Below are 26,459 nucleotides of genomic sequence, written 5' to 3' on the forward strand. Positions count from 1 at the left end.
CATATGTTATTTTAGATAATTTGTTTTAAAAAAATATTTTTGAAATGTAACATGCTGGTTACTCTGGCATAAACTTTGAAAATGGTAAATAAAAATAAAAAATGCTTTGACACACCACTGGTTTCCTGAAGTAATTGCTGCAAACGCCTTTTCATTTGGGAATTAATCTAGACCGAATCGACACGTGGCTTTTTTCTTCCAAAATAAAGAATAGAAAAAACATTGTAATGGACCCCACTGACCCTTGAACTTATCGCTTTAGTTCCAATAAGATCTGCATCTGTTTTAGCAGCTGATCATTTTGATGGCCCCTCGGCAAACTTAACTGTAAAGAGAAAGAAAACGGAGCCACTACCATATTGTAATGTTTTGTCTCAAATATTGTGCAGATTTGTGGAAAAGAGGCTTCGATCGTAAAAGCTAGACTGACATCGCAAATGTATCGATGAACATGAAAAGTTGGCAGGCACAGCATGTTTTACCAAAGCAACTTTGATGAAAGATCCACACACAAAATGTTAATCAGTCTTTTCTATTTACAACCTCTGACCAATCTGTTGTGTAATTCCAACCTCAGAGTCTCGAGTATTTTAAGTTTATTTCTCTTTTTGTCACATTCTGCAAGTATTTGGGAAAAGTTTCTTTAAAATTAAAAAAAACACTCTCCTTCATTAATTTCACTGCTATATTTGAGTAGAGCTAGCTGTCTATTTTGTTAAGAGGCTCCCATACCTTGTGTGTTATTCCTGAAGTGTGTCTGATATCTGCCAAATGCATGCGTCTGTTCTTTTCTATTAGAACTTGAGACCATCCCAAACACATCCCATTTTGTATATCAAAATTTATAATAATAAACAAGTAAAATCCCATTTTATATTTGAAACATCTGCCATTCGTAACCCCACACAATGAAGTCCGAACCTGAACAGTAGGGCAGCATGGTAGCAGACGTGGCTCGCACTGTGGCTTCACAGCGCCAGGGTCCCAGGTTTGATTCCCACTGGATCACTGTCTGTGCAGAGTCTGCACGTTCTCCCCGTGTCTGCGTGGGTTTCCTCCGGGTGCTCCGGTTTCCTCCCACAATCCAAAGATGTGCAGGTTAGGTGGATTGGACATGCTAAATTGCTCTTCGTGTCCAAAAAGGTTCGGAAGGGTTATTGGGTTAAGGGGTGGGTTGGCGCAGACTCGATGGGCCAAATGGCCTCCTTCTGCACTGTATGTTCTATGTTCTTATCCTTTGACAAACATCAGTGATGATGTTGAGATGCCGGTGTTGGACTGGGGTGAGCACAGTAAGAAGTCTTACAATACCAGGTTAAAGTCCAACCGGTTTGTTTCAAACACTAGCTTTCGGAGCACTGCTCCTTCCTCAGGTGAATGAAGAGGAAAGAGCAGTGCTCCGAAAGTTAGTGTTTGAAACAAATCTGTTGAACATCAGTGAGCAATGCCAAGAGAGATCATTCATAATGGATTAAATCATCCTGATGTAACTACCCAGTTGTGCCTCAGTTAATGACACACTTGTCTTTGGGCTACTCAGTGCTGGGTTCCAGCACCAATCCAGAACTGGATTGTGTGGGGTTACGAACTGGAGCACAACAATCAACGTTATTGCTTCCAGTGTAATACTAAGGGAATGCTGCACTGGCTGAAGTGTTGTCTTTCAGTTGAGACTATAGTCTGCCTGTTGAATGGATATTTCAAAAAATTCCATGGCACTATTTTGAAAATAGAAGGAATAGGGGTTATCTCTGATGATCATTATCATATTGTTTGTGAGAGCTGGATGCTGGAGCTGCACTCATCCAGGCAAGTGGAGAGTATTCCATTACACTCCTGGCATGTGCCTTGTAGATGGTGGACAGGCTTTGGGGAGTAAGGAGGTGCCACAGGATTCCCAGCCTCTGACCTGCTCTTGCAGCCACAGTATTAATATGGCTCGTCCAGCTCAGGATGTTGATCGTGGGGAATTCAGTTATGGTAATGCGATTGAATGGCAAGGGGAGTTGGCGAAATTCTCTCTTGTAGGAGATGGTTACTTGTATGGTGCTAATGATATTTATTGATATGAATCATCTTGAAACATTTATCTGGTGGTTGTGAGAAGCAAGTATTTCTTTTCTTTCGACATTTGATTGTGCATTTGACTTGTCTGCTGCAGGTGAGTCTGATCGAGAATATGAGGGTCATGTAAGTTCATTTAATTTGGGGAGTGTAGTGATTAGTTGGATAATGTGTATTTTTGGGGGATGGGGGGTGATATCAGGCACAGTTGGTTTGCCTGGTAATGTGGAGAGGGAAGGGGATGGATGCCAGAGGGAGAGTTTGTCGATGGTGTGAATTTGGTTGGGAGTGTCTAAAGGGGAACCCATGCCAAGGAGAGATGAATGTGCCGCACAATGGAGAGGGGGCAGTTCATTTGAGAGATGGTGTGCGTGTCCCTGGGCGAGGGATGGCAGCTCGGGTTGTCTGGCTGGCTGGAAGTGTGCAGTTTGGCGACGCTCCCTCACTTTGCTGCTCTGCCTCGCGTCATTGGGAGCAGTGAAAGGTGAAACCTGGAAACGGGCGGCCAATCAGCTGACCGGGATCTGTTTAAAGGCTTTTATAAAGTGAGTGAGCAGCCGTGTGAAAGGAGAGGTGACACTAACAGCGACCCTGCAAAACTGTGCAGATGTGACACCCATTTGATCAAACCATATAGGGGGACTGAAGGGGGCTGCAAACCAGGAGGCTTTTGATGCCAACTCAAACCCCTCCCCAGGCAATAAGAAGCATTTTTATTATTATTGAAAGAAACAAATTGAAGAGCATTTACTCCGAAGACCTTTCTCCTGGGGAGCTTGTGTTTTTACTCGAGGATTTCAGAGCACAGTAGTGCCAGGTGAGGATCTGAACACTTGTTCTGAAGGCAACAGGTTCTCGGCAAGAAAGAATAACTGAGAGCAGACTGCAAACTCCAGGCGGCTTGGGGAGACAGTGTATCTCGGGCATTGTGAGTGATTGAGTAAATGTTAAGGGGATGCTTTACAAAGATCAGTGCTGTTAAAGGAATGAAATATTAATTATTTTAACACAATCCCCACTAGTCTCCCCCCCCCCCCCCCCGCCCCCGCTGCAGTTAGAGACGGGGTGTAATTTTCTGCTACTTTTTAATCCGAGAGAAAATATTCGATGCATTTGAAATTTGGATGAAGAATGAAATTCCAGTCCATTGCCTCGCAATTAGCGAATTTACTGCAAAGTTTAGCAGCTTTATTTAATCTTGCTTTACACTGGTTCTTTTTTGAACGCTGTGGTGAATAATTTTATTTTGCATGTTTATAATTCTGCATGATTTTCTTTCCTTCATTTTTTCCGCTCAATCACTAACGAATCCTTTCGATTTCACAGTTTTAAACAGGGAGCGAGTGAGTGAAATCACTCGCTTCTATTTCAGAGCCCGACTGTGAACGATGCCTGTACTGACCACACCAGAAATCGCCACCAAATTTAAGGAGAATTGGATGATGCTTCATCCGGAGGACCAGGAGAATGTGAACGGGGCCGTGAACCTGGACGACAGCCTGACCAGTCTCCAGTGGCTGCAGGATTTCTCCATCCTGAGCGCCAACCTGGAGAAGCCCCCCAGTGCTCAGCATCACTGCAGGCAGCATGTGCCCGGCTCGGATGCCCCTGCCTCCCCCCCAGCCGGCGACACGGCTGCCACCGGGATGCCACTCGGCCTGGGCAAGCCCACCTCGGCGGTGACCGGCACCAAAACCTTGGTCCAGGCTCACCATCCTTCCCAGAGCCCGGTCGAGGATGTAGACTACAAGACGAATCCCCATGTCAAACCGCCCTACTCCTACGCCACTCTCATCTGCATGGCTATGCAAGCCAGCAAGAAGAGTAAAATTACCTTGTCCGCTATCTACAACTGGATCACCGATAATTTCTGCTATTACAGGCACGCAGACCCGAGCTGGCAGGTATGTTGGGCAGTGAGCGACTCTTCAGACTTGATTTTTCCTGTTTACTTGAATTGGTTCAACTTTTCATAATAGACTGTTTAACATATAACCATTATTTTCTGGTTAGTGTAATTATAAAAGTACGTTTTACAGCATATTTATACACTATATATATTTATAAACTATTTATATTTCATTATATACACTTTTTAATACTATTTAGATACATATTTATACACCATATATACACAATTCTACATTATATTTATATACCACATACATATTTCTATACTGTTTATACTAATTATATACCTATTCATATACTATTTAAATACATATTCATATATTATACTATTATATACACAATTCTACACTATATACTATTATTTACATATTTTTATACGAATTATATACACATTTCTATACTATTTACTATGCATTATTTATATGCTATTTTCTATGTCCACATTTGCAATGTGAATTATAATGGGTTGAAGGTGGCAGTAACAGGTGTATGATGAGAATGGTGTGATTCTGTGGACATTCAGCTTGCTGCTTCACCCTCCTTTCAAGCTTAACTGAGGCGGTCCAAAATTCATATTGGGTAAAAGTCACAGGGCAGAACTCAAGTCAGTGTGCTGCTGCTGCTGTTTCTCACCACCGCTAACCGTGACTGCTAAATTCTTCAAAAATGTGAATATTAATAAACACACGTTGCTGAGGAAACCCACTGGGCAGTTAGTGGCTGCAGATCGTGGTCTCCTCGGCTCCCTGGCTCAGTGCACAAACATATCGGGGTTTTTTCTCAGTATTGTGTATGTAAAATGATATGGAATTTTGCTGAAAACTGCGAAGGATCAAATGCAGAAATTGGTTCTTTTGGTGTAGGCAAGTCACCTGATGTGACACACTGATGTGTTGCTCAGTGTTAAGTGTTTTTTTTGGAATAGTTTTTGTGCTTGTTTTGACTGATGAATGTGAAAGAGTCACATTAGCATACTTGGCACCCTTTCCTTAGGGAAAGTCAGTAAGGGGGGGGGGGGGGGGGGGAGGAGAGAGAATCTCAGCATGTAATGCGATGACATCATGGTGTTTGTCTAACTTTACTGATTGGTCCAATAGCAGGACTATGTCACCCTTAGTTCCCCCATTCGTGGTTGAAATAAAATGTGAAACGAAGATTTATGCTACATTATCCAACTGATTAAAACATAAACAGTGTGATCTTCCCTGAAGAATATTGATTGGGAAAGGACGTTGACCAGTGCATTGTATACTGCTGCTGCTAGAATGGGTTGAGCAAATAACTGGTAAATGGAGGCAAAAATTGGTTTAATTGGAATTATCTTTGGCAACACAGTTGTATATGCTGTATAGTTCTAGCCTCTTAAATATACCAGGGGGAAGAAAATTAAAGACATCAATATAATATAGTCAGTGGTAAGTTCAATGCAGAATTCAAGAAAAAACCTTCTTTACCCAGGGAATAGTTGGAACGTGGAACTTGCTACCAGAAAGAATGGTTGAGGCAGATGGAATAGATGCATTTCAGGGAAATTGAGATACACACAGGAGAGGGAAGGAAATAGAATGATGGAATAATACAGCACTGAAGGAGACCATTGAGCCCATCAAACTTGTGCTGGCTCTTTGGTACAGCTATCAGATTAGATCAGTCCCCCTGCCATTTCCTCATTGCTGTGCAATATTTTCCCCTTCAAGTACTGCCCCAATTCCTTTTTGAAGGTTAGTATTGAATCTGCTTCCACCTTGCATCCAAGCAATGCATTCCAGATCACTGCAATTTTTCCCTCCTGCCCCCTCTTTTATTTTTTGCCGATTACTTTCAACCTATCTTCTGATTACTGTGCCTTGTCCTACTGGCAATAATTTCTTCACATTTACTCAGGCACAGCCCTTAATGATTTTGAACACCTTGATTAAATCTCCCATTCCACTTCTCAGCTCTGAGGACAACCCCGATATTTAGCCTCCCCGTCTAACAGCTATAGATTACTTACAGTACAAATGGAGGCCATTGAGCCCATGCCAGCTCTCTCTGGAGTCATCCAGTCAATCCCAAATTCATTTCCCTCGTGTCCATCCAATTTCATTTTGGAATCATTGATCATCTCCACTTCCACCACATTCTGAATCATCAAGGTCTAGGTTAATACCACTTGCCGCATAAATTTTCTTCACCCCCGCCCTCGCACATCTCTTACCCGAAACATTAAACCTGTGCCCACTTGTCCTTATACCATCATTAATGGGTGCTATTTCACTTAGTCTCCTCAGTACCATCTCTAGACTTTGACTTCCCTGAATGGCACAGTATTCGCACTGCTACTTTACAGTGCCGGAGACCCGGGTTCGCTTCCGACTTGGGTCACCGTCTGTTTGGAGTTTGCACGTTCTCCCCGTGTCTGTATGGGTTTCCTCTGGATGATGTGGTTCCACCCACAGTCCAAAGATATGCAGGTTAGGTGGATTGGCCATACTCATTTGCCCCTAAGTGTCCAAAGGTTAGATGGAGTACGGGGGTAGAGTGGGGGAGTGGGCCTGGGTGGGGTGCTCTTTTGGAGGGTCGGTGCTGACTTGATGGGCTGAATGGCCTCCTTTTGCACAGTATGGATCCTATGAATTGGATAAGATACTGCAGCTACGACCCACCCAGGTTTTATGAATGTTTAGCAAAGCCTTCTTTCATGTGTTCTCTATGCTTCATTTGTTAGAACCAAGGATCCCGTATGCCTCTTTAACAGCCTTATCAACTTGTCCTCAAAGATTTATCTATGCACTGTCCCAGGTCTCCCTATCCCTGCACAGCCTTTAAAATTATATAATTTAGTTTATATTGTTTCTCCTTAATCTTCCTACCAAAATAAATTACTTCACTTTTCACTATGTTATATTTCAACTGCTACCTATCTGCCCATTTCACCAGTCTATGACCTTTTGAAGTGTGTTAGTACCCTCCCCATTGTTTGCTGCATCCCCAAGTTTCAAGTCAACTGCAGATTTTGAAATGATGTCCTGCATGCCCCAGCTAGATCATTAATATACATCAAAAGATTCTTCCACACTGACCCCAAGAGAATGCCACAGCACACATCCCTCTGGTCTGAAAAACAACCATTCCCCACTATTCTCTGCTCTCTGTCTCTGAGCCAATTTCAAATCCAGCTATCATTTTCCCTTCATTTCCATGGGCTGCAGTTTTGCAAGAAGTCTATTCTGCGGTATTTCATTAATCTTTTCAAAGCCCATATATACAACATCAACCACACTACCCTCATCAGCCCTCTCTTATTTCATCAAAGAACTCGATCAAGTTAATGAATAGAGTTTCGATGTTAGGGTTAAATGAAGCAAAGCGGGAAGGGGTAGGTGTGGAACATAAATTAACAGAGACCATGTGGACAAGATGGCTTGTTTCTTTGCTACGCATTCTATTTGATTCAATGGAATATTTGTTTCTTCTCCTCTCACTCAGATTAATGCATTGTTGACACAAGGAGTTTTTGAAAAATAAATTTAGCGTACCCAATTCTTTTTTTTACCAATTCAAGGGGCAATTTAGCATGGCATATCCACCTATCCTGCACATCTTTGGGTTGTGGGGGTGAGACCCGCACAGACACAGGGAGAATGTTCAAACTCCGCATGGACAGTGACCCGGGCTGGGATCGAACCCAGGTCCTTGACACCATGAGGTAGCAGTGCTAACCACTGCACCACTGTGCAGCTTGTGACACAAGGAGTTTTAATGTTGATCTGTACTCAATTTCCATGTAGGTTTTGCAAACCTTACAGACAAAAAGGTAAAATTAATTCTCTTCCCTGTTACATTGGGCATGCTGTTTTGAAGCTCAAGTCATGAACAGGAGGAATATCGTCGGATGCACTTGGGACATGGACAAGGTGGATAGGGAGCAGCTGTTCTCCTTAGTTGAAGGGTCAGTTAAGAGGGGACGTATGTTCAAGGTGAGAGGCAGGAGGTTTAGGGGGGGATGTGAGGAAAATCCATTTTACCCAGAGGGTGGGGACAGTATGAAATGCAGTGCCTGGGAGGGTTGGTCGAGGCAGGTTGCCTCAAATCCTGGATGGGCACTTGGCACATCATAACATTCAAGGCTATGGGCAAAGTGCTGGCAGATAGGTTTAGGTAGGCAGGTCTGGTGTTTTTCATGTAGCAGTGCAGACTCGATGGGCCGAAGGGCCTCTTCGGCACTGGATTTTCTGTGATTCTGTACAATATAATGACAAGATGTACTGAATATAAACTGTAGATAAGGGGCTCCACATCATCTAAACTCAGAGTCTAGCAGCTAATAACAAATGTAAATGGTCATAAAAACTGTCCGTTAATCATTTGTGTGTGTATTAACTTCTTATGATTTAGTACTCCCATTTCTAACTTTAATTTCTTGCACCTTCCAGTCACACAATAGTAATGGAGCTTATGGACTGTAAAGTGATATGGAGAGTTTTCCTTTCACATAATGGCAAGCTACCCATACCTAGAACATAGGCAATTTCACCTCTAATTGTTTCCCAATCACAGGTTGTTTTGTTTCAGGTTAGAGAGGAACAGGAAATAATTATCCTGAAAATGATCTATTTTCCTTTCCTCTTGTTCAAAATGTACCTTACTTGTTCTTCTGACTCAGCTCAAGACTCTTTGGATTAAGAGAGTAGACAACCCGCTCCCCCCCCCCCCCCCACCCCCCCACCCCCAGGCCTCTGCCAGCATCACTCCTTAGCGACCAACTAGAAATACAGCATTATACAAAGGACTGCTTGACTGTCAATGGTAGACCATCCAAGATTTAACTTAAAATCGAACTTCGTACGGTTCACGATTAGAAAACTTTGACTTAATATTCAAAAAATATTTAGAACTGAGAAAAGTATTCTCGTTGTTTCTCACTGAACTGGAGGAGGAGAATATTGTAATTTCAAGCAGTTTGGATTTGATCCAGATTTTACTTTATGGACCGTAATTTCACCTATCTTTAATTGAGAGGTTCGTATTATGAAGAGCTAGTTGCTAAGAAATCATGTTTGGAGTTTCCTGTTTGATCTCTTATGTTTTGCCAGAACTTTAATTTTATTGAATTTGCTTCCCGTCTGTAATTTATGCGTCAATGCTCAAACATCAACCCTCATTGTGTGCATGTGTGAAGAGGGCATCACTGACTGAAGTAGAAATTTATAACATTCAGAGGATAAGAAGGTTCAGTTCTGTTTTCCTCCCAAGATGTTCATTAAATATATAATTTTTCTAGAGTAATATTTTAATAATCTGAAGCTCTGATTGTCTAAATAGAAATGATCAGAAATATTAAAACAGCAATCCAAATCCAAAATCTTGGCAGCTGGGCTTGCTGGAAGATGATTTAACAATCTGAAACAGCGTGGAGAAGCAGCATTATTATGCATATGTATCCATAACTGGACTTCTTCCAAGGCTGCAGTTGTGATTTTGCATCTTAACTTTGCTTCTCTTGTAGCCTGCTAGCTGGATGGGTACCATTAGTTCTGAACGCCAAACAGTGCAACTCTTCACACCATTTCATTTTTCCGGTGACCATTGTAACATAGAATTTACAGTACAGAAGGAGGCCATTCAGCCCAACAGGCCCTTGGAAAGAGCACCCTACACCAAGCGCATGCCTCCACCCTATCCACGTAACCCCACCTAACCTCTTGGAGACTAAGCCACAATTTAGCATGGCCAATCCACCTAACCTGCACATCTTTGGACTGTGGGAGGAAACTGGAGCACCTGGAGGAAATCCATGCAGACATGGGGAGAACTTGCAAACTCCGCACAGTCACCAAAGGCTGGAATTGAACCCAGGTCCCTGGACCTGTAAGGTAGCAGTGCTAACCACTGTGCCACATTATGTTTTTTTGTGGGGCGAAGGACTAGAAGAATAATGAGGATTAATCCTAATGGGAAGTGCATTGTACTTTAATGGAGAAAGTTTCTTAAAGGCTTGGAACAATACAATTGACCAGTAAAACTTACAATAAAGACATACAACCAACACAGATCTATTCTGGATTATTTCAAATGATTCTGCCTAAGTGCAAGTGATGCTTTTTTTTTTAGATTTTCTAAGCATATTCCTCCCCCACCACCCACAACAATTTTCTCCCTCCGTTTTCTTGCTTGGTGAGGTATCACTCCATTAACATTGGTTTCCGGGATGCGATCTGAGGGGGATGGGTGGAAGTTATTAGAATGATTTAAATTTGGGGGCTTGTTGTTGAATCTAAAACCCAAATGATCAGAAAGCCGAGATTGTACAAACTGCAGCCTGGGATTCTTGTCTTTAAACCAAAAGCAGCTGAGTTTTATTTGTAATTTTCTGCTGGTTTGTCCTGTTAGAATTTTGTACACACAAAGGTTTAGAAATGGTTGTTCATTACATTATTGACTCAACGATGGATAAAACCTACACACCACCAATAAAGTCTATTAATATCAACAATTCCAAAATTGTGAAAATGAATGGGAACATGGATTTAAACTTTATGATGCTATCCGGTGCACCTATGTAGCAATTGAAGACAAACAGCTTCAGTAAATCCAATGTACTTGACTTGTAATCTGTTTTGAGTTTGTGTTATCATAGAGTCATCTACAGCACAGAAACAGGCCATTCAGCCCATCAAGTCTATGCCGGCAGTCTGCAGAGCAATCCACTTCCCTCACATGCCCAACCAATTTTCCAATTTGCTTTTGAAATCATTGATTGCTTCTGCCGCTACCGCCATAATGGGCAGCTCATTCCAGATCATTACCATTCATTGTGTAAAAATGTTCTTCCTCACATTCCTCCTCCATCTCTTGCCCAAACCTTTAAATCTGTGTCTCCTAGCCCTGTACTGTCAGCTAATGGGAACAGCCTTTCCTCATCTACCTTATCCAAACCAGACATTATCTTGCTACATCTCTGTACAGTCTCCACAATCTCCTTTGCCCCAAAGAGATCAACCCCAGCTTTACCAATCGAACTTTGTCGATCAAATCCCCATCCCCGGAACAATTCTGGTAAATCGCCCTCTCACAGACCCTCACATCTGTGCTGACCAGAACTGGATGCAATAATCTATTTGGGACCTAATCAGAGCTTTATAAATGTTCTGAATAACTTCCCTACTTTTGTACTGAATATCTCCATTTAGGAAGTCCAAAATCCCATTTGCTTTGCTGACTACTCCCTCAATAGGTCTTGCGTAGGAACCCCCAGGTGCCTTTGTTCCTGTATGCTCATTAAAATGTGTCTTTAAATCTCTAAGGCATCTCCTTATCCCTGGTGCTAAAATGCAACACCTCACACTTCTCATTGACTACCTGCCTGCCCATTCGGCCAGCCTATCAATGCTATCATCCTCTCACCACCTGCTGCATCGTAGGGATTCTATGATTTGCCACACCTCCAAGTTTGGTATCATCAGCAAATTTTGAAATTGTACTCCTTCATTATGAATATCTAGCACGGTATGGGACAATTGGGCGTGGCCGTTTTGGCGCGGCCGTTTGGACGCAGCCGTTTGGGCGCCATGGGACAATTGGGCGCAGCCAATTTGGCGCGGCCGTTTGGGCGCAGACGACAGACATTTTTTTAGTTTTTGGCTATTATGGCCAAAACGTCCGGCGCCAAAACAGCCGGCGCCAAAACGGCCGGCGCCATAACGGCCGCGCCACAACGGCCGCGCCCAAATGGCTGCGCCAAAACGTACCTAATCCTATCTAGCATCATGTTCACAATCTTAAAGATGGCACGATGGCACAGTGGTTAGCACCGCTGCCTCACAGCGCCAGGGACCCAGGTTCAATTCTGGCCTTGGGCGACTGTCTGCATGGAGTTTGTACGCTCTCCCCGTGTCTGCGTGGGTTTCCTCCGGGTGCTCCGGTTTCCTCCCACAGTCCAAAGATGTGCAGGTTCGGTGGATTGGCCATGATAAATTGACTCTTAATGTCCTGATGTACAGATTAGGTGGGGTTACGGGAATAGGGCGGGGGAGTGGACCAGTTTCTTTCAGAGGGTCGGTGCAAACATGTTGGGCCGAATGCCATCCTTCAGCTCTGTAGCGATTCGATTCTATGACAGAATCCCCATAGACACCGATAACTTTCTAATAAGAAAGGAATCCCTCCATGCCAATGTAAAGAAAACTATGAGATGGGATTTCACTGTTTTAAACTATTGCCCAAGCCAGCTAAAATCAACATAATTCAACCATTAAGTAACAGATGAAGGATATTTCAAATAAAAAGGTAAATTTTGCTTTGGTACAACAAAGATACATGTCACAGTTACAAGCACCCATATTACATCCCACACAAATGTGGGACCACATGCAAACTTACAATCTTTCCAACGTCTATAAGACCCCTCACATTCCACACAACCAGTTGGGCCCTTGAGCTACAATCCTATCTGAAGTCCTTGTGCATGATGACCACAGACAAGGTACAAGAAAAGGTTACTGCATATCTGATGTCACAGAATCCCCAGAGACTCCATTCTCTGAACCCAAATCCATTATCTCACACTTCTCCAGACTGAATTCCATTTGCCACTTTTCTGCCCATCTAACCAGTCCATTGATATCTGTCTGTTGTCTTCAGATTGCATCCTCACGATCAATCATGTGGCCAGATTTCATAAAATTTGTAGCCCCTACATTTGAGTCTAAATCATTGATATATACCACAAACAGTATGGAACGCAGTACTGAACCATGCAGAGCTCCATTGGAAACACATAAACACACTCATTGACCATTACTCTTTGCTTCTTGCCATGGAACCAACTTTGGATCCAACTTTCCCTCAGCTCCCATGGACTTTTACTTTTCTGACTCATCTGCCTTGTGTGACATTGTCAAAAGAAAAACCTTGCTCAAACCTGCCTAGACTATGTCAAATACATTATCCTTGTGACCTTTTTACCACCTCAAAAAATTAATCAAGTTCTTTAGGCATGACCTGCCCTTACCAAATCCATGCTGATTGTCCTTGATAAATAAATAATGACATTTTAAATAAATAGATGCTTTTTTAAAAATAATGATTAATACTGCTGCTCAGATTTTTTCTAATAATTTGCTCACCACTGGGGTGAGGGAGTCTGGTCTGTAATTACCTGATCAAACTATTTATGCCAATGAAACAATGGTACAATGTTAGCAATCCTCCAGTCCTCTACACCAGGCTTATGGCCAGAGAGGACTAGAAAATAATGATTAGAGCCTCCACTATTTCCTCCCTTGCTTCTCATGACAACCTGGTGAATCGTCCATTTTCAAAGATGCCAGGCCCCTTTGTATTTCTCTCTATGTTTATCCCTTTATATGTTTTGCACTTCTCTTAACTAGAATGCCTGCATTATGCTCCTATTTTGTGAAGGCAGATGTAAACTATTCATGAAGAAACATGCCTGTCTTTTCCCAAACAGGGGCTGGTTTAGCTCACTCAGCTAAATTGCTGGCTTTTAAAGCAGACCAAGCAGGCCAGCAGCACGGTTCGATTCCCGTACCAGCCTCCCCGGACAGGCGCCGGAATGTGGCGACTAGGGGCTTTTCACAGTAACTTCATTGAAGCCTACTCGTGACAATAAGCGATTTTCATTTCATTTTTCATTTCAAATACCTTTTTGATCTCTAATAGTTCCATGCTGATTCTTCATGTTTTTAGAAAACATCTTTCATGTATTCAATTCACAGTATTTAAAAAACCCTGCAAAATTAATGGCTACTAATTATTTTAAATGCTGATACAAATATTTCTAAACTAAGTGATTTGGAGTGTCGATGTATAATTGGATGAATTTCGAACTATTCATTGTACAGAGAGTATTTTGTGAGTTTCATTTGGTCCAGCGATAAACAGTATCAAACAAGATATTCTACCAAGAGCAAGGACTGGTGGGACCCAGGGAAGGATTTACTTTGTTATTATGCCAGAAAAGATCTGGTTCAGCAGAAGGGTGCTGGCAGCTCACTCACGAGTTGGGTTTGCTGTCGGATGCTAATTCATTAGCGTTTCTGTTCATGTTCTGCACCACTTATTGTGATTCCGACAGTTCAATTATTCTTTGGCTATGGAAAAAAATTGATATCAGGTGGTAGGAATTTGGGCGATGAGTCTCTTATAGGACAGCTGACAGCTAACCAATTCTATTGAGAAGGATTGTATTGAGCAGTGTAACAAGATACAGTAACATGACACCTGGTTTGGTAATGTATCTTGCCAATGACAGAAGACAAGGATTCCACTACCAGGGTCATTGTCTTTCTTTTACAGTGACATAATTCCAGCTACCCTTTGCAATAATGATGTCCAAACAATGAAACAAATGGCTAAAGGCCCTGCATAAAACATGTGATGGATCCCGGTAGGAGACACAAACCTAGTCTAAAATAATTGTGATCAGGATATGACACAACGCTTTAGATCCCCGCCCCACTTTTTTTTTTGCCTTGAGGTTTAAACTGGCCCATGGCTGGCATAATGTTTCTTCTCGTAGTAGAACAAAGAATGTCAGCAGCATGCCATAACTTGTGATACATAAAGTTCACTAGGTGCAGGGGCACAGCTGATTAAGATTGAATTTAATAATACAACAGGAAGTGCAAGCATCATCCTGTCAAGTCAAGATACCGCGCAGTACAGGCCCTTCGGCCCGCGATATTGCGCCGACCTGTGAAACCCCTCTAAAGCCCATCTACACTATCCCCTTATTTTCCATATGCCTATCCAATGACCATTTGAATGCGTTTAGTGTTGGCGAGTCCACTACTATTGCAGGCAGGGCATTCCACGCCCTTACTACTCTCTGAGTAAAGAATCTACCTCTGACATCTGTCCTATATCTATCTCCCCTCAATTTAAAGCTATGTCCCCTCGTGCTGGACATCACCATCTGAGGAAAAAGGCTCTCACTGTCCACCCTATCTAATCCTCTGATCATCTTGTATGCCTCAATTAAGTCACCTCTTAACCTCCTTCTCTCTAACAAAAACAGCCTCAAGTCCTCAGCCTTTCCTCGTAAGATCTTCCCTCCATACCAGGCAACATCCTTGTAAATCTCCTCTGTACCCTTTCCAATGCTTCCACAGCCTTCCTATAATGCGGCGACCAGAACTACACGCAATACTCCAAATGTGGCCGCACCAGAGTTTTGTACAACTGCAACATGACCTCAGGGCTCCGAAACTCAATTCCTCTACCAATAAAAGCTAACACACTGTAACATGCCTTCTTAACAATCCTCTCAACCTGGGTGGCAACTTTCAGGGATCTATAGACATGGACACCGAGATCTCTCTGCTCATCCACACTACCAAGAATCTTACCATTAGCCCAGTACTCTGTCTTCCTGTTATTCCTTCCAAAATGAATCACCTCACACTTTTCTGCATTAAACTCCATTTGCCACCTGTCAGCCCAGCTCTGCAGCTTATCTATGTCCCTCTGTAACTTGTAACATCCTTCTGCAGTGTCCACAACTCCACCGACTTTAGTGTCATCTGCAAATTTACTCACCTATCCTTCTACGCCCTCCTCCAGGTCATTTATAAAAATGACAAACAGCAGCGGCCCCAAAACAGATCTTTGTGGTACACCACTAGTAACTGGACACCAGTCTGAACATTTCCCATCAACCACCACCCTTTGTCTTCTTCCAGCTAGCAGATTTCTGATCCAAACTGCTAAATCACCCTGAATCCCATGCCTCCGTATTTTCTGCAATAGCCTACCGTGGGGAACCTTATCAAACGCTTTACTCAAATCCATATACAAGACATCAACTGCTTTAATCTCATCCACCTGTTTGGTCACCTTCTCGAAGAACTCAATAAGGTTTGTGAGGCACGGCCTACCCTTCACAAAACCATGTTGACTATCTCTAATCAAATTATTCCTTTCCAGATGATTATACATCCTATCTCTTATAAACCTTTCCAAGACTTTGCCCACAACAGAAGTAAGGCTCACTGGTCTATAGTTACCGGGGTTATCTGTACTCCCCTTCTTGAACAAGGGGACAACATTTGCTATCCTCCAGTCTTCTGGCACTATTCCTGAAGACAAAGATGACTTAAAGATCAAAGCCAAAGGCTCAGCAATCTCCTCCCTAGCTTCCCAGAGAATCCTAGGATAAATCCCATCCGGCCCAGGGGACTTATCTATTTTCACACTTTCCAGAATCGTTAACACCTCCTCCTTATGTACCTCAAGCCCTTCTAGTCTAGTAGCCTGTAGCTCAGTATTCTCCTCGACATCATTGTCTTTTTCCTGTGTGAATACGGACGACAAATATTAATTTAGCACCTCTCCTATCTCCTCGGACTCTACGCACAACTTCCCACTAATGTCCTTGACTGGCCCTACTCTTACCTTAGTCATTCTTTTATTCCTGACAGAAAGGTTGAAGAATGGTGAATTGTCTTTCACCATCAAGTGTTAATCGTCCTGACTATTTCCAGTTCTAATTTGGATTATCAAATGGCGCCCAAACGTATCCCTCATCGATTAATCTTTAATTTGCTGTTGACTTTTGTTCATAGACAAAAATGTTGTATAATTTTGCGTTTTACCTTGAACTGCATAGAACGTTTTGATCTTTAAATTGCAGATAGTCCGTACAATGACCACAATGTACTGACTGTGCAAACACCTGCCATTGTATCACACTTGTCACCTCCATACCTATCTGTTACTGATTTCTGCTCCAGTTGTAAACATATCAAATCACATCACTGTTTCTGGATTATCCCATTCATTCAAAGACAGATGTTAGGAGACTGACGAAGATTGGGTGATATAAAGTGATGTTATAGTGGAAATGAAGTGTCAGGGCAGGATTAAAGTCATGGTGGAATGCTGTATAAAACGTAATATTTTATTTTAAACCTGATGACGCAGACTGTTGCACATGTGTAGTATTTCTGACAGTGACTGATATACCAAGATGCAATTGTCAGGGTTAGGATTTGTGAATACATTTGCCACAAAACATCTCCCCATTTATGTGTGCTGTATTATGAAAGCACTTATGAGTTTTAGCGATTTCAATATTTTAGAACATAGAACATAGAACAGTACAGCACAGAACAGGCCCTTTGGCCCTCAATGTTGTGCCGAGCCATGATCACCCCACTCAAACCCATGTATCCACACTATACCCGTAACCCAACAACCCCCCCCCTTAACCTTACTTTTTATTAGGACACTACGGGCAATTTAGCATGGCCAATCCACCTAACCCGCACATCTTTGGACTGTGGGAGGAAACCGGAGCACCCGGAGGAAACCCACGCACACAGGGGGAGGACGTGCAGACTCCACACAGACAGTGACCCAGCCGGGAATCGAACCTGGGACCCTGGAGCTGTGAAGCATTTATGCTAACCACCATGCTACCCTGCTGCCCCTAAGAGTTACTTTTCTTTTTCTAGCATCTGTAATCAGGGGGAGACGGTGGTCTTGTGGTAATGTTTCTGGACTCGCATTCCAGAGGCTTAGGCTAATGCTGTAGGGACTTGGATTCAAATCCCACCATAGCAGCTGGTGACATTTAAATTCAATTAATTAAAAATACTGGAATTGAAAGCTAGTGTCCGTGATGGTGACCATGAAACTCTCATTGATTGTTGTAAAAACCCATCTGGTTCACTAATGTCCTTGAGGGAAGGAAATCTGCCGTCCTTACCTGGTCTGGCCTACATGTGACTACAGACCCATAGTAACGTGGTTGACTCTTAACTGCCCATCTGAAATGGCCTAGCAAGCCACTCCAATCAAGGGCAATTAGGAAGGGCAACAAACTTTGGCCTCACCAGTGACACCCACATTTTATGGATAGTCAGAAACTTTTTCCCAGGGTAGTGGGGTCAATTACTAGGGGGCATAGGTTTAAGGTTTAGAGGAGATGTACAATGCAAGTTTTTTTTACACAGAGGGTAGTGGGTGCCTGGAACTCGCTGCCGGAGGTGGTGGTGGAAGCAGGGAAGATTGTGATGTTTAAGGGGCATCTTGACAAATACATGAATAGGATGGGAATAGAGGGATACGGACCCCGGAAGTGTAGAAGCTTTTAGTTTAGATGGGCAGCATGGTCGGTGCAGGCTTGGAGGGCCGAAGGGCCTGTTCCTGTGCTGTATTTTTCCCTGTTCTTCGTTATGAAAGAATAAGTTAAAATTAAGCATGTTTCAGATTCTACTGGTGCAGTGTTATTGTGCAGAATACTACAGGAATTAGATGGCCTCAAGCACACAGTGGCACAGAATCACAGAATCTTTACAGTGCAAAAGGAGGCTATTCGATGCATCAGATCTTCCACTACCTCACTGAAAGAGCATTCTTCCTATCCCTCTCGCCAGCATTATCCCCGTAATCGTGCACATTCTTTCTTTCCAGATAGCAATCCAATTTTCTTTTGGCTGCCTTGATCAAACCTGCCTCCACCACCATCTCAGGAAGTTTATCCCAGACTTCACCACCCTCTGGGTGAAAAATAAAATCCTCACTTCTCTTTTACTTCTTTTGCCAATTTTGAATCTGTGCCCTCTCGACCTTGATGATCTCTCAGTGATTTGTGGACCTGTGCGCCCAGATTTCTCTGCTTGTCCATACTCCTAAGGGTACTGCCATTTACTGTAAAATTCCCACCTGTATTGGACTTTCCAAAATGCATTACCTCACATTTGCTGCTTTAGGGCAGCAGGGTAGCATGGTGGTTAGCATAAATGCTTCACAGCTCCAGGGTCCCAGGTTCGATTCCTGGCTGGGTCACTGTCTGTGTGGAGTCTGCACGTCGTCCCCCTGTGTGCGTGGGTTTCCTCCGGGTGCTCCGGTTTCCTCCCACAGTCCAAAGATGTGCGGGTTAGGTGGATTGGCCATGCTAAATTGCCCGTAGTGTCCTAATAAAAGTAAGGTTAATGGGGAGGTTGTTGGGTTACGGGTATAGGGTGGATACGTGGGTTTGAGTAGGGTGGTCATGGCTCGGCACAACATTGAGGGCCGAAGGGCCTGTTCTGTGCTGTACTATGTTCTATGTTCTATGTTCTATCTGCCATTTTTCCACCCAAGTCTCTAACCATTAATCGATATACTGCTATACAGAGTACAGTGGTTAGCACAGTTGCTTCACAGCTCCAGGGTCCCAGGTTCGATTCCCAGTTTAGGTCACAGTCTGTGCAGAGTTTGCACTTTCTCCCCGTGTGTGCGTGGGTTTCCACCGGGTGCTCTGGTTTCGTCCCACAGTCCAAAGATGTGCAGGTTAGGTGGATTGGCCATGCTAAATTGCCCTTAGTGACCAAAAGGGATGGGCGGGGTTACTGGGTTACAGGGTTGGGTGGAGATGTGTCTTAGATTAGGGTGCTCTTTCGATGGGCCGGTGCAGACTCGATGGACCGAATAGCTTCCTTCTGCACTCCAAATTCTATAATTCACAGCTCCAGGATCCTAGGTTTGATTCCTGGTTTGGGTCAGTGTCTGTGTGGAGTCTGCACGTTCTCCCTGTGGCTGCGTGGGTTTCCTCCGGGTGCTCCGGTTTCCTCCCACATGTCCCGAAAGGCGCGCTGTTAGATGAATTGTACATTCTGAATTCTCCCTCTGTGTACTCGAGTGCCTGAGTGTGGTGACGAGGGGCTTTTCACAGTAACTTCATTGCAGTGTTAATGTAAGCCTACTTGTGACAATAAAGATTATTATTATTATATATTCCACCCGCAACTTCACCAATCTTTGTGTCCTTTTCCTCCAAATCATTTATATATACTATGAACAACAAAGGTCCCAGCACTAATCCGTATGGAACACCGCTACTCACAGATCAAGATCATGAATACTTCTCTCAAATATCCTCTGAGCTTCCTTTTCTACAAGGAAAACAGTCTCAAACTCTCCAATCTTTCCTCCTCGCTACAGTTCTTTATCCCTGGAATCATTCTTGTGAATATCCTCTGTATTTTCTCCAAAGCCATAGGCATTTCTCCATTGACTCATTTTCAAAGTGCACTGACATGTAAGTAAAGTCCCAGATGACCATAGGCTGCTTTCCCCTTTGAGGGGGAGAGCTGATTGGTGATGGTTTTACCTGAGGATCATCACCCCTCATGCGAGGGGGAATGTTGAGAAAGCGGGGCCTTCATAAATAACCTCAGCTGGTATGGGAATTCAACGCACGCTGTTGGCCTCACTCAGCTGGTGGATGTCGGGATGTTAATCCAGAGAGTAACCAATCTTTCATGTACCTTGCACAAGTGGCCGTACCCCTGCCGGCTAACTGGAAACTCAGGTGTTTTCATTGGGAGCATCAGAGTAAAATCTGTCCCCTAGACACCTTACACCTTCTAACACAGGTACTGGGTTGTGGAATATTAGCAACACTGCCTAATTCTTGCTATCATTTGAAGTGGCTGAAAGGCAGAGTTTCTCAAATGTTGATGAGACGATACAATTTGTCAACATATCACAGGAGTGATTATAATGATGCTGTTTAGATTGAACAGAATCCATGCGTAGCACAGTGGTTAGCACAGGTGCTTCACAGTGCCGGGGTACCAGGTTTGATTCCCGGCTTGGGTCACTGTCTGTGCGGTGTCTGCATGTTCTCCCTGTGTCTGTGTGGGTTTCCTCCGGGTGCTCCGGTTTCCTCCCACAAGTCCCGAAAGACGTGCTGTTAGTCTGCACGTTCTCCCTGTATCTGCGTGGGTTTCCTCCGGGCTCTTGGTTTCCTTCCACATGTCCTGAAAGGCGTGCAGTTAGGTCATTTGGACATTCTGAATTCTCCCTCAGTGTACCTGAACAGGTGCCAAAGTGTGGTGACTAGGGGCTTTTCACAGTAACTTAATTGCTGTGTTAATGTAAGCCTACTTGTGACACTAATAAAGTACATTAAATTGTGATCCGAAATTTGAATTTCAAGATTACAGTAAGTTATGGCTGAAACTCTGGTGAGCCTCCAATTCTCTGGTACCTCTGCTTTAATCTGCAATCACCTTTTCCAGTCAAAATGCCCTAGTTCTTCATCAGGTCAGCATTTTTACCATCGATATATTCTGATCTGTTTCCCTAATTATATCAAACCACGTTATGCTGCGATCACTGATGGTGTTCGCGAGATGATCTTCTCCTGTAATACTCACCACTTCGAATACCATAGAATCCCTACAGTGCAGAAGGAGGCCATTTAGCCCATAGAGTCTGCACCGACCCTCTGAAAGAGCACCCTACCTAGCCCCACTTCACAGTCCCAACCCATAACCCCACCTAACCATTTGAACACTAAAGGGGCAATTTAGCATGGCCAATCTACCTCACCTGCACATCTTTGGACTGTGGGAGAAAACTGGAGCACCCAGACGAAACCCACGCAGACACGAGGAGAACGTGCAAACTCCACCACAGACAGTGATCCAAAGTCAGAATTGAAACCACGACCCCGGCGTTGAGGCAGCAGTTCTAACCACCGTGCCATCCCACACTATTTCCGAGAACCAGATCCAACACTGCCCCCCCCCCCCCCCCCCCACCTTGTTGGATTGGCAATATATAGATCAATAACACGTATCACATTCATATATCAGAAGTTCCTCTTCTTTGCTATCTTTAGCTCTAGCTCTATATTTCTCCCCAGTCTCTTGTAAGATAATTAAAGTTGCCTAGTATCATTGCTCCAATTTCGTTACTGCCCTTTAAAATTTGCTGACAGGTTTGCTCATCTTTAGCCTTCTCCTGTTTGGAGTTCTGTAAAAAAAAGTCACAACAATATACAACAGCTTCTTCGAGTCAATAGATTTAGTCCTAGGATGATCAAGTAAACCCTTTCATTTGGAACTGTAACATCCTTGATCGATATTGCCACAATTCCTCCTCTGTTTCCTTCTCTAGTATTCCTGAATACCTGATAACCAAAAATATGAATAACTCACTCCTGTCTATTGCTTGAGTAACTTCATTGCAGTGTTAATGTAAGCCTACTTGTGACAATAAAGAATATTATGTTCCATGCGGGGGCTAGATCTACCTTTAACATGGTTTCCTAGCTTTCCTGGAACTTGCCAGGTAAGATGAGTTGAGAGGACCGTGAGATTTAATGGGGCTGAGCAATTGTTAAATTTTGCGACATGACAGTTCCTTCCTTATTTTAGTGAGAGGACTTTGCTCACAGGACCTGGTATGAATGTGTGCTCTCGCTGTTTTGGAGACGAGTTCTGCTAGCTTGGAGTTTTCTGCCTTTGATCTTCACTTCCGAGCGGTTGGCCTTCTCAGCAGCATGGGAGTTGCTTATGCAGCTCTACCGTGGACCCCTGACAAGAAAGAAGCATAGAGGCAGGATCAGGACCACCATCCGAATCCTTCCCTTCCAGACGACAAACACAGAACTCCAGCTCGCAGGAGGAGATGGCCCCAAGTCAGGGTTTGCACGTAGAGGATTAGTTTTCTGGACATGACTGAGCACCAGTGTCTCCGGAACCTCCAGGTTTCTTGTGGTTGCTGACATATAAAACCTCCAGGAAGAAGACCTTTTTGTACAATAGATGAGTCCTCATTACCAGTGGTGGCAAGGCCCTTAAATTCTTCATCTCCGTCTCCTTCCCAGTATTTGTTGGAGACATTTGTCCAGTCACTCAATCTGCTGCCTGTAAACATAAAAACACAGAAAATAGGTGCAGGAGTATGTCATTCGGCCCTTCGAGCCTGTACCACCACTCAATATGATCATGGCTGATCATGCAAATTCAGTATCCCACTCCTGCTTTCTCCCCATACCCCTGGATCCCTTTAGCCACAGGGACCACATCCAGCTCCCTCTTGACTGTATCCAACAAACTGGCCCCAACAGCTTTCTGTGCTAGAGAATTCCACAAGTTCACAACTCTCTGAGAGACGTTCTTCCTGATCTCAGTCCTGAATGGTTTGCCCTTATTCTTAGGCTGTGAACCCTAGTTCTTGGCGTCCTCAACATCGGGAACATTCTTCCCACATCTAGCCTGTCCAGTCCCATCAGGATTTTATATATTTCTATGGGGCCCCGTTTCATTGTTCTAAACTCCAGTGAGTACAATCCCAGTCGATCCAGTCTTTCTTCATATGTCAGTGCTGCCATCCCGAGAATTAGTCTGTGAACCTTCGCTGGACACCCTCAATAGCAAGAATGTCCTTCCTCAAACTCGGAGACCAAAACTGCACACAATACTCAAGGTGTGGCCTCACCAAGGCCCTGTATAACTGCAGCAAGACATCCCTACTCCTATACTCAAATCCCCTCGCAATGAAGGCCAACATGCCATTAGCTTTCCTCACCACCTGCTGTACCTGCATGCCAACCTTCAGTGACTGTTCCACCATGACACCCACATGTTATGGCCCAGGGTTTAGAGAACCCCAAAGTGTATCATAGAGATCACCTGACCCACGACCTTTACTAGATTGTGGTATGGGGAGTACACGGCCCACTCTACAGGAGTGGTGCAGCAGAAATGGAAAAGTAATTTTTAAAGCAAAACAATGTTTATTCTATGAACTCAGTTAACCTTTTTAAAACAAACAGTGAACATCTTAGCAACCATCAATTCAAATACAACCCCCAAAGAATACAACACTCTAATTAATCCTTAAACTTTCCTTTTAACATCCATAACACAAAAATCCTTTTTACAGAAGCACATCAGGTTTAAATTCTCTACTGAGAACAGTTATTACTCTGAATTCACCAAATGATAAAGCGATAGTCTTTAGATGACAGAGAGATCAAAATTACACCTTCTTTGGCTAGCTTCAGCTTCAACACTAAAAGAAAACCAAAAACACAGACACACCCAAGCTTAACTGTGTCACTCTCCAACTTAATGAATAATTCTACTATATTACGGTCACTCTTCCCTAAAGGATCTCGCACCACGACTTTGCTAATTAATCCTCTCTCATTGCACAATACACAGTCTAGGGTGGTTTGCTTTCTAGTTGGTTCCTCGACATATTGGTCAAGAAAATCATCCCTTATACATTCCAGGAAATCCTCCTCCATCGCATTGCTACCAGTTTGATTAGCCTAATCAAAATGCAGATTGAAGTCACCCATAATAGCTTCTGTACCCTTACTGCATGCATCTCTAATTTCCTGTTTGATGCCATCCCCAACCTCACATCTACTGTTTGGTGGTCTGTACACAACTCCCCCTAATGTTTTTTGCCCTTTGGTGTTCCGCAGTTCCAGCCTTACAGATTCTGCATTGTCCAGGCTAATATCCTTCCTTACTATTGTGTTACTCTCCTCTTTAACTAGTAACGCAGAAGCAAGTGCTTCTTCCAGGGGACGGATGTCAGGACTGGCTCTCATGTCCATTTTTTTTTAAAATGGGCAATTTAGCATGACCAATCTACCTACCCTGCACATCTTTGGGTTATGGATGTGAGACCCACACAGATACTGGGAAAATGTGCAAACTCCAGGCGGACAGTGACCCGGGGTCAGAATCGAACCAGGGTCCTTGGTGCCGGGAGATAGCAATGCTAACCTCTGCGCCATCGTACCGTCCTTGTAACATTTATCCATACTGTTATTGATGAGGCTAGCCAGGATGAGAACGGTGGCTGGGCTCCTACAGGTTCAGGGGCTTATATAGAGTGAACACATGTGGCAAACAAGATACCCTCAGAACAGCTGTCGAGAAATATAATTGAATTTCCTGGATACATTCTCTCCACACACTTCAAATTCTTAAATATCTCTGTCAAGATTCTCTTCTGTCGTGAGTTGTGCGTAGACAAGCTTTCCAGGTAGCTCTGCTCACCATCTTCAGGAATCCACCTCGCTGCTTCTCATCCATAAATAGGTTCATCCTGGTGGACCATAACCCTGTCAGAATGAGCCATAGCAACACTCCAGTATTGTATCATCAGTGGGAATGCATCCTTTTGCTGATGGGGTTAAACAATTTCTTGTTACTCTGATCAGTCTGATCTTCCTTCATGAAAAATAATTATATATTACAGGAAAGATATAGCCGGCCCCTTGTCCCAATATCATCTTCTGTAGCTTGGCTTCAAAATTGTTGATTGGCATTGAGTTTTTTAAGTGCTTTGCTATGTTTAAGGTGCTGTATAAATGTAAGTTGTTGTTGCATTGTGCTGTGGTCAGCGTAAAGTCGCTGAAGAATCCTACCACCAGCCCTCCTCGTCCTCCCCGAGAGTGGTGCAGGAAAGGATCATAAAGCTGATCCCTAGTGTCAAGAGAATTGAGATAGGGAGGGAGGGTTAGCAAAGGTCAGACTCTCCAGCCTAGAAATGTTGCACGTAAAGTGTTATACAGAATGGAAAATCTTAATCCACAGCAGCATTTTAGTTCAAACTAAAGAGTTGTTGTTAGCATACATAGATACATAGAAGATAGGAGCAGGAGGAGGCCTTTTGGCCCTTCGATTTTTGCCATTCATCACGATCATGGCTGATCATCCAACTCAATAGCCTAATCCTGCTTTCTCCCCATAGCCTTTGATCCCATTCTCCCAAGTGCTATATCCAGCCACCTCTTGCAGCAATGCTGTTACAGTGTTCTATATGTTCATTGAAAAATGAGCCCCCATTTAAAGCCCCTCCCCTGCCAACGCCACCCTTGTGCTGAACTAGAGTGAAGGAGAATAAAATTCGTACAGTTATCTACTGCCCGATGCTCGTTATACTTGTGCCATGTACATTTTAACAGGTGTATTGTGAATTTGCACCAGAATGATAGAATTCAAACGTTGGCAACCAATTATTTAATTTGGACCTGACTCTGTTTTAACTTTTGGCAACCCCATTGGTTCTTGCTTCCAACCTTATCAGCAGCTCCAAGCGCAAAGGAATAGCAGGCCTAGAAGAAGATTTAAAAATTAAGTTAAAATTTAATTTTTAACACATTTCTCGGAGGGCGTGAAGGGTGGGGGGGGGGGGAGAGAGAAAATAGGATCGAATTTTTTCAGGCCAGGAAAGGAAATCTGGGGGCCTCAGAAATCCCACACCTCAGGCATTTGCAACGGCCATCCCATCTCCCCACCCCTCCTACCACCTCCCCCCAACCCAGCATTTGGCTGATGGTTGAGGGCCATTCCTGACAGACAGTGGCTATGACCTCCTTTTATGCTCGTTTTATAGGATTAAGGTTTAACTGGCTGAAATGAGGCTTAGAAATTGTAATGTACAAAGCTTTCAGACCTTCACCCCCTGGCCTCACCTTATCTGACTTAAAAATCAGGCTACAATGTGCCACTAATGTCTCGTGTGCTGAGAGGAGCACATTCAGTTCAGTCATAACAGCCATTTATTTAACTTTGTTCCATTTTTGCCGTAGTAGTTTGATGCAAGTGTTTTTCAATACTTCGGTCACTAGCCTCATGTTGGTAACTAAGATGCAAAACATAAACGATTGCACAAAAATAAGTAATAATCATTGTCGGTTTTCATTTAAATTCTTTGGGATGTGGGCGTCGCTG

General features: G+C 43.5%; 1 protein-coding gene across 3 annotated transcripts in view; it reads left to right on the forward strand.

Annotated features, from left to right (window-relative positions):
• The window catches only part of LOC119978939 (forkhead box protein J1-B-like), an 89,931-nt gene that overhangs the window by 56,432 nt on the left and 7,040 nt on the right, over nucleotides 1-26,459 (forward strand). The window contains exons 1-2 of one of the 3 annotated variants that reach the window (XM_038820882.1): nucleotides 2,628-2,992; nucleotides 3,391-3,968. In XM_038820882.1, the coding sequence (XP_038676810.1) occupies nucleotides 3,453-3,968 (516 nt within the window). In that variant the 5' untranslated portion in view covers nucleotides 2,628-2,992; nucleotides 3,391-3,452. Of the gene's footprint in view, nucleotides 1-2,627; nucleotides 2,993-3,390; nucleotides 3,969-26,459 lie in introns of those variants that run through there. The other 2 variants (XM_038820881.1, XM_038820883.1) reach the window with 2 other exon arrangements.

The sequence above is a fragment of the Scyliorhinus canicula genome, chromosome 15 (assembly GCF_902713615.1).
Source record: "Scyliorhinus canicula chromosome 15, sScyCan1.1, whole genome shotgun sequence".
NCBI lineage: Eukaryota > Metazoa > Chordata > Chondrichthyes > Carcharhiniformes > Scyliorhinidae > Scyliorhinus > Scyliorhinus canicula.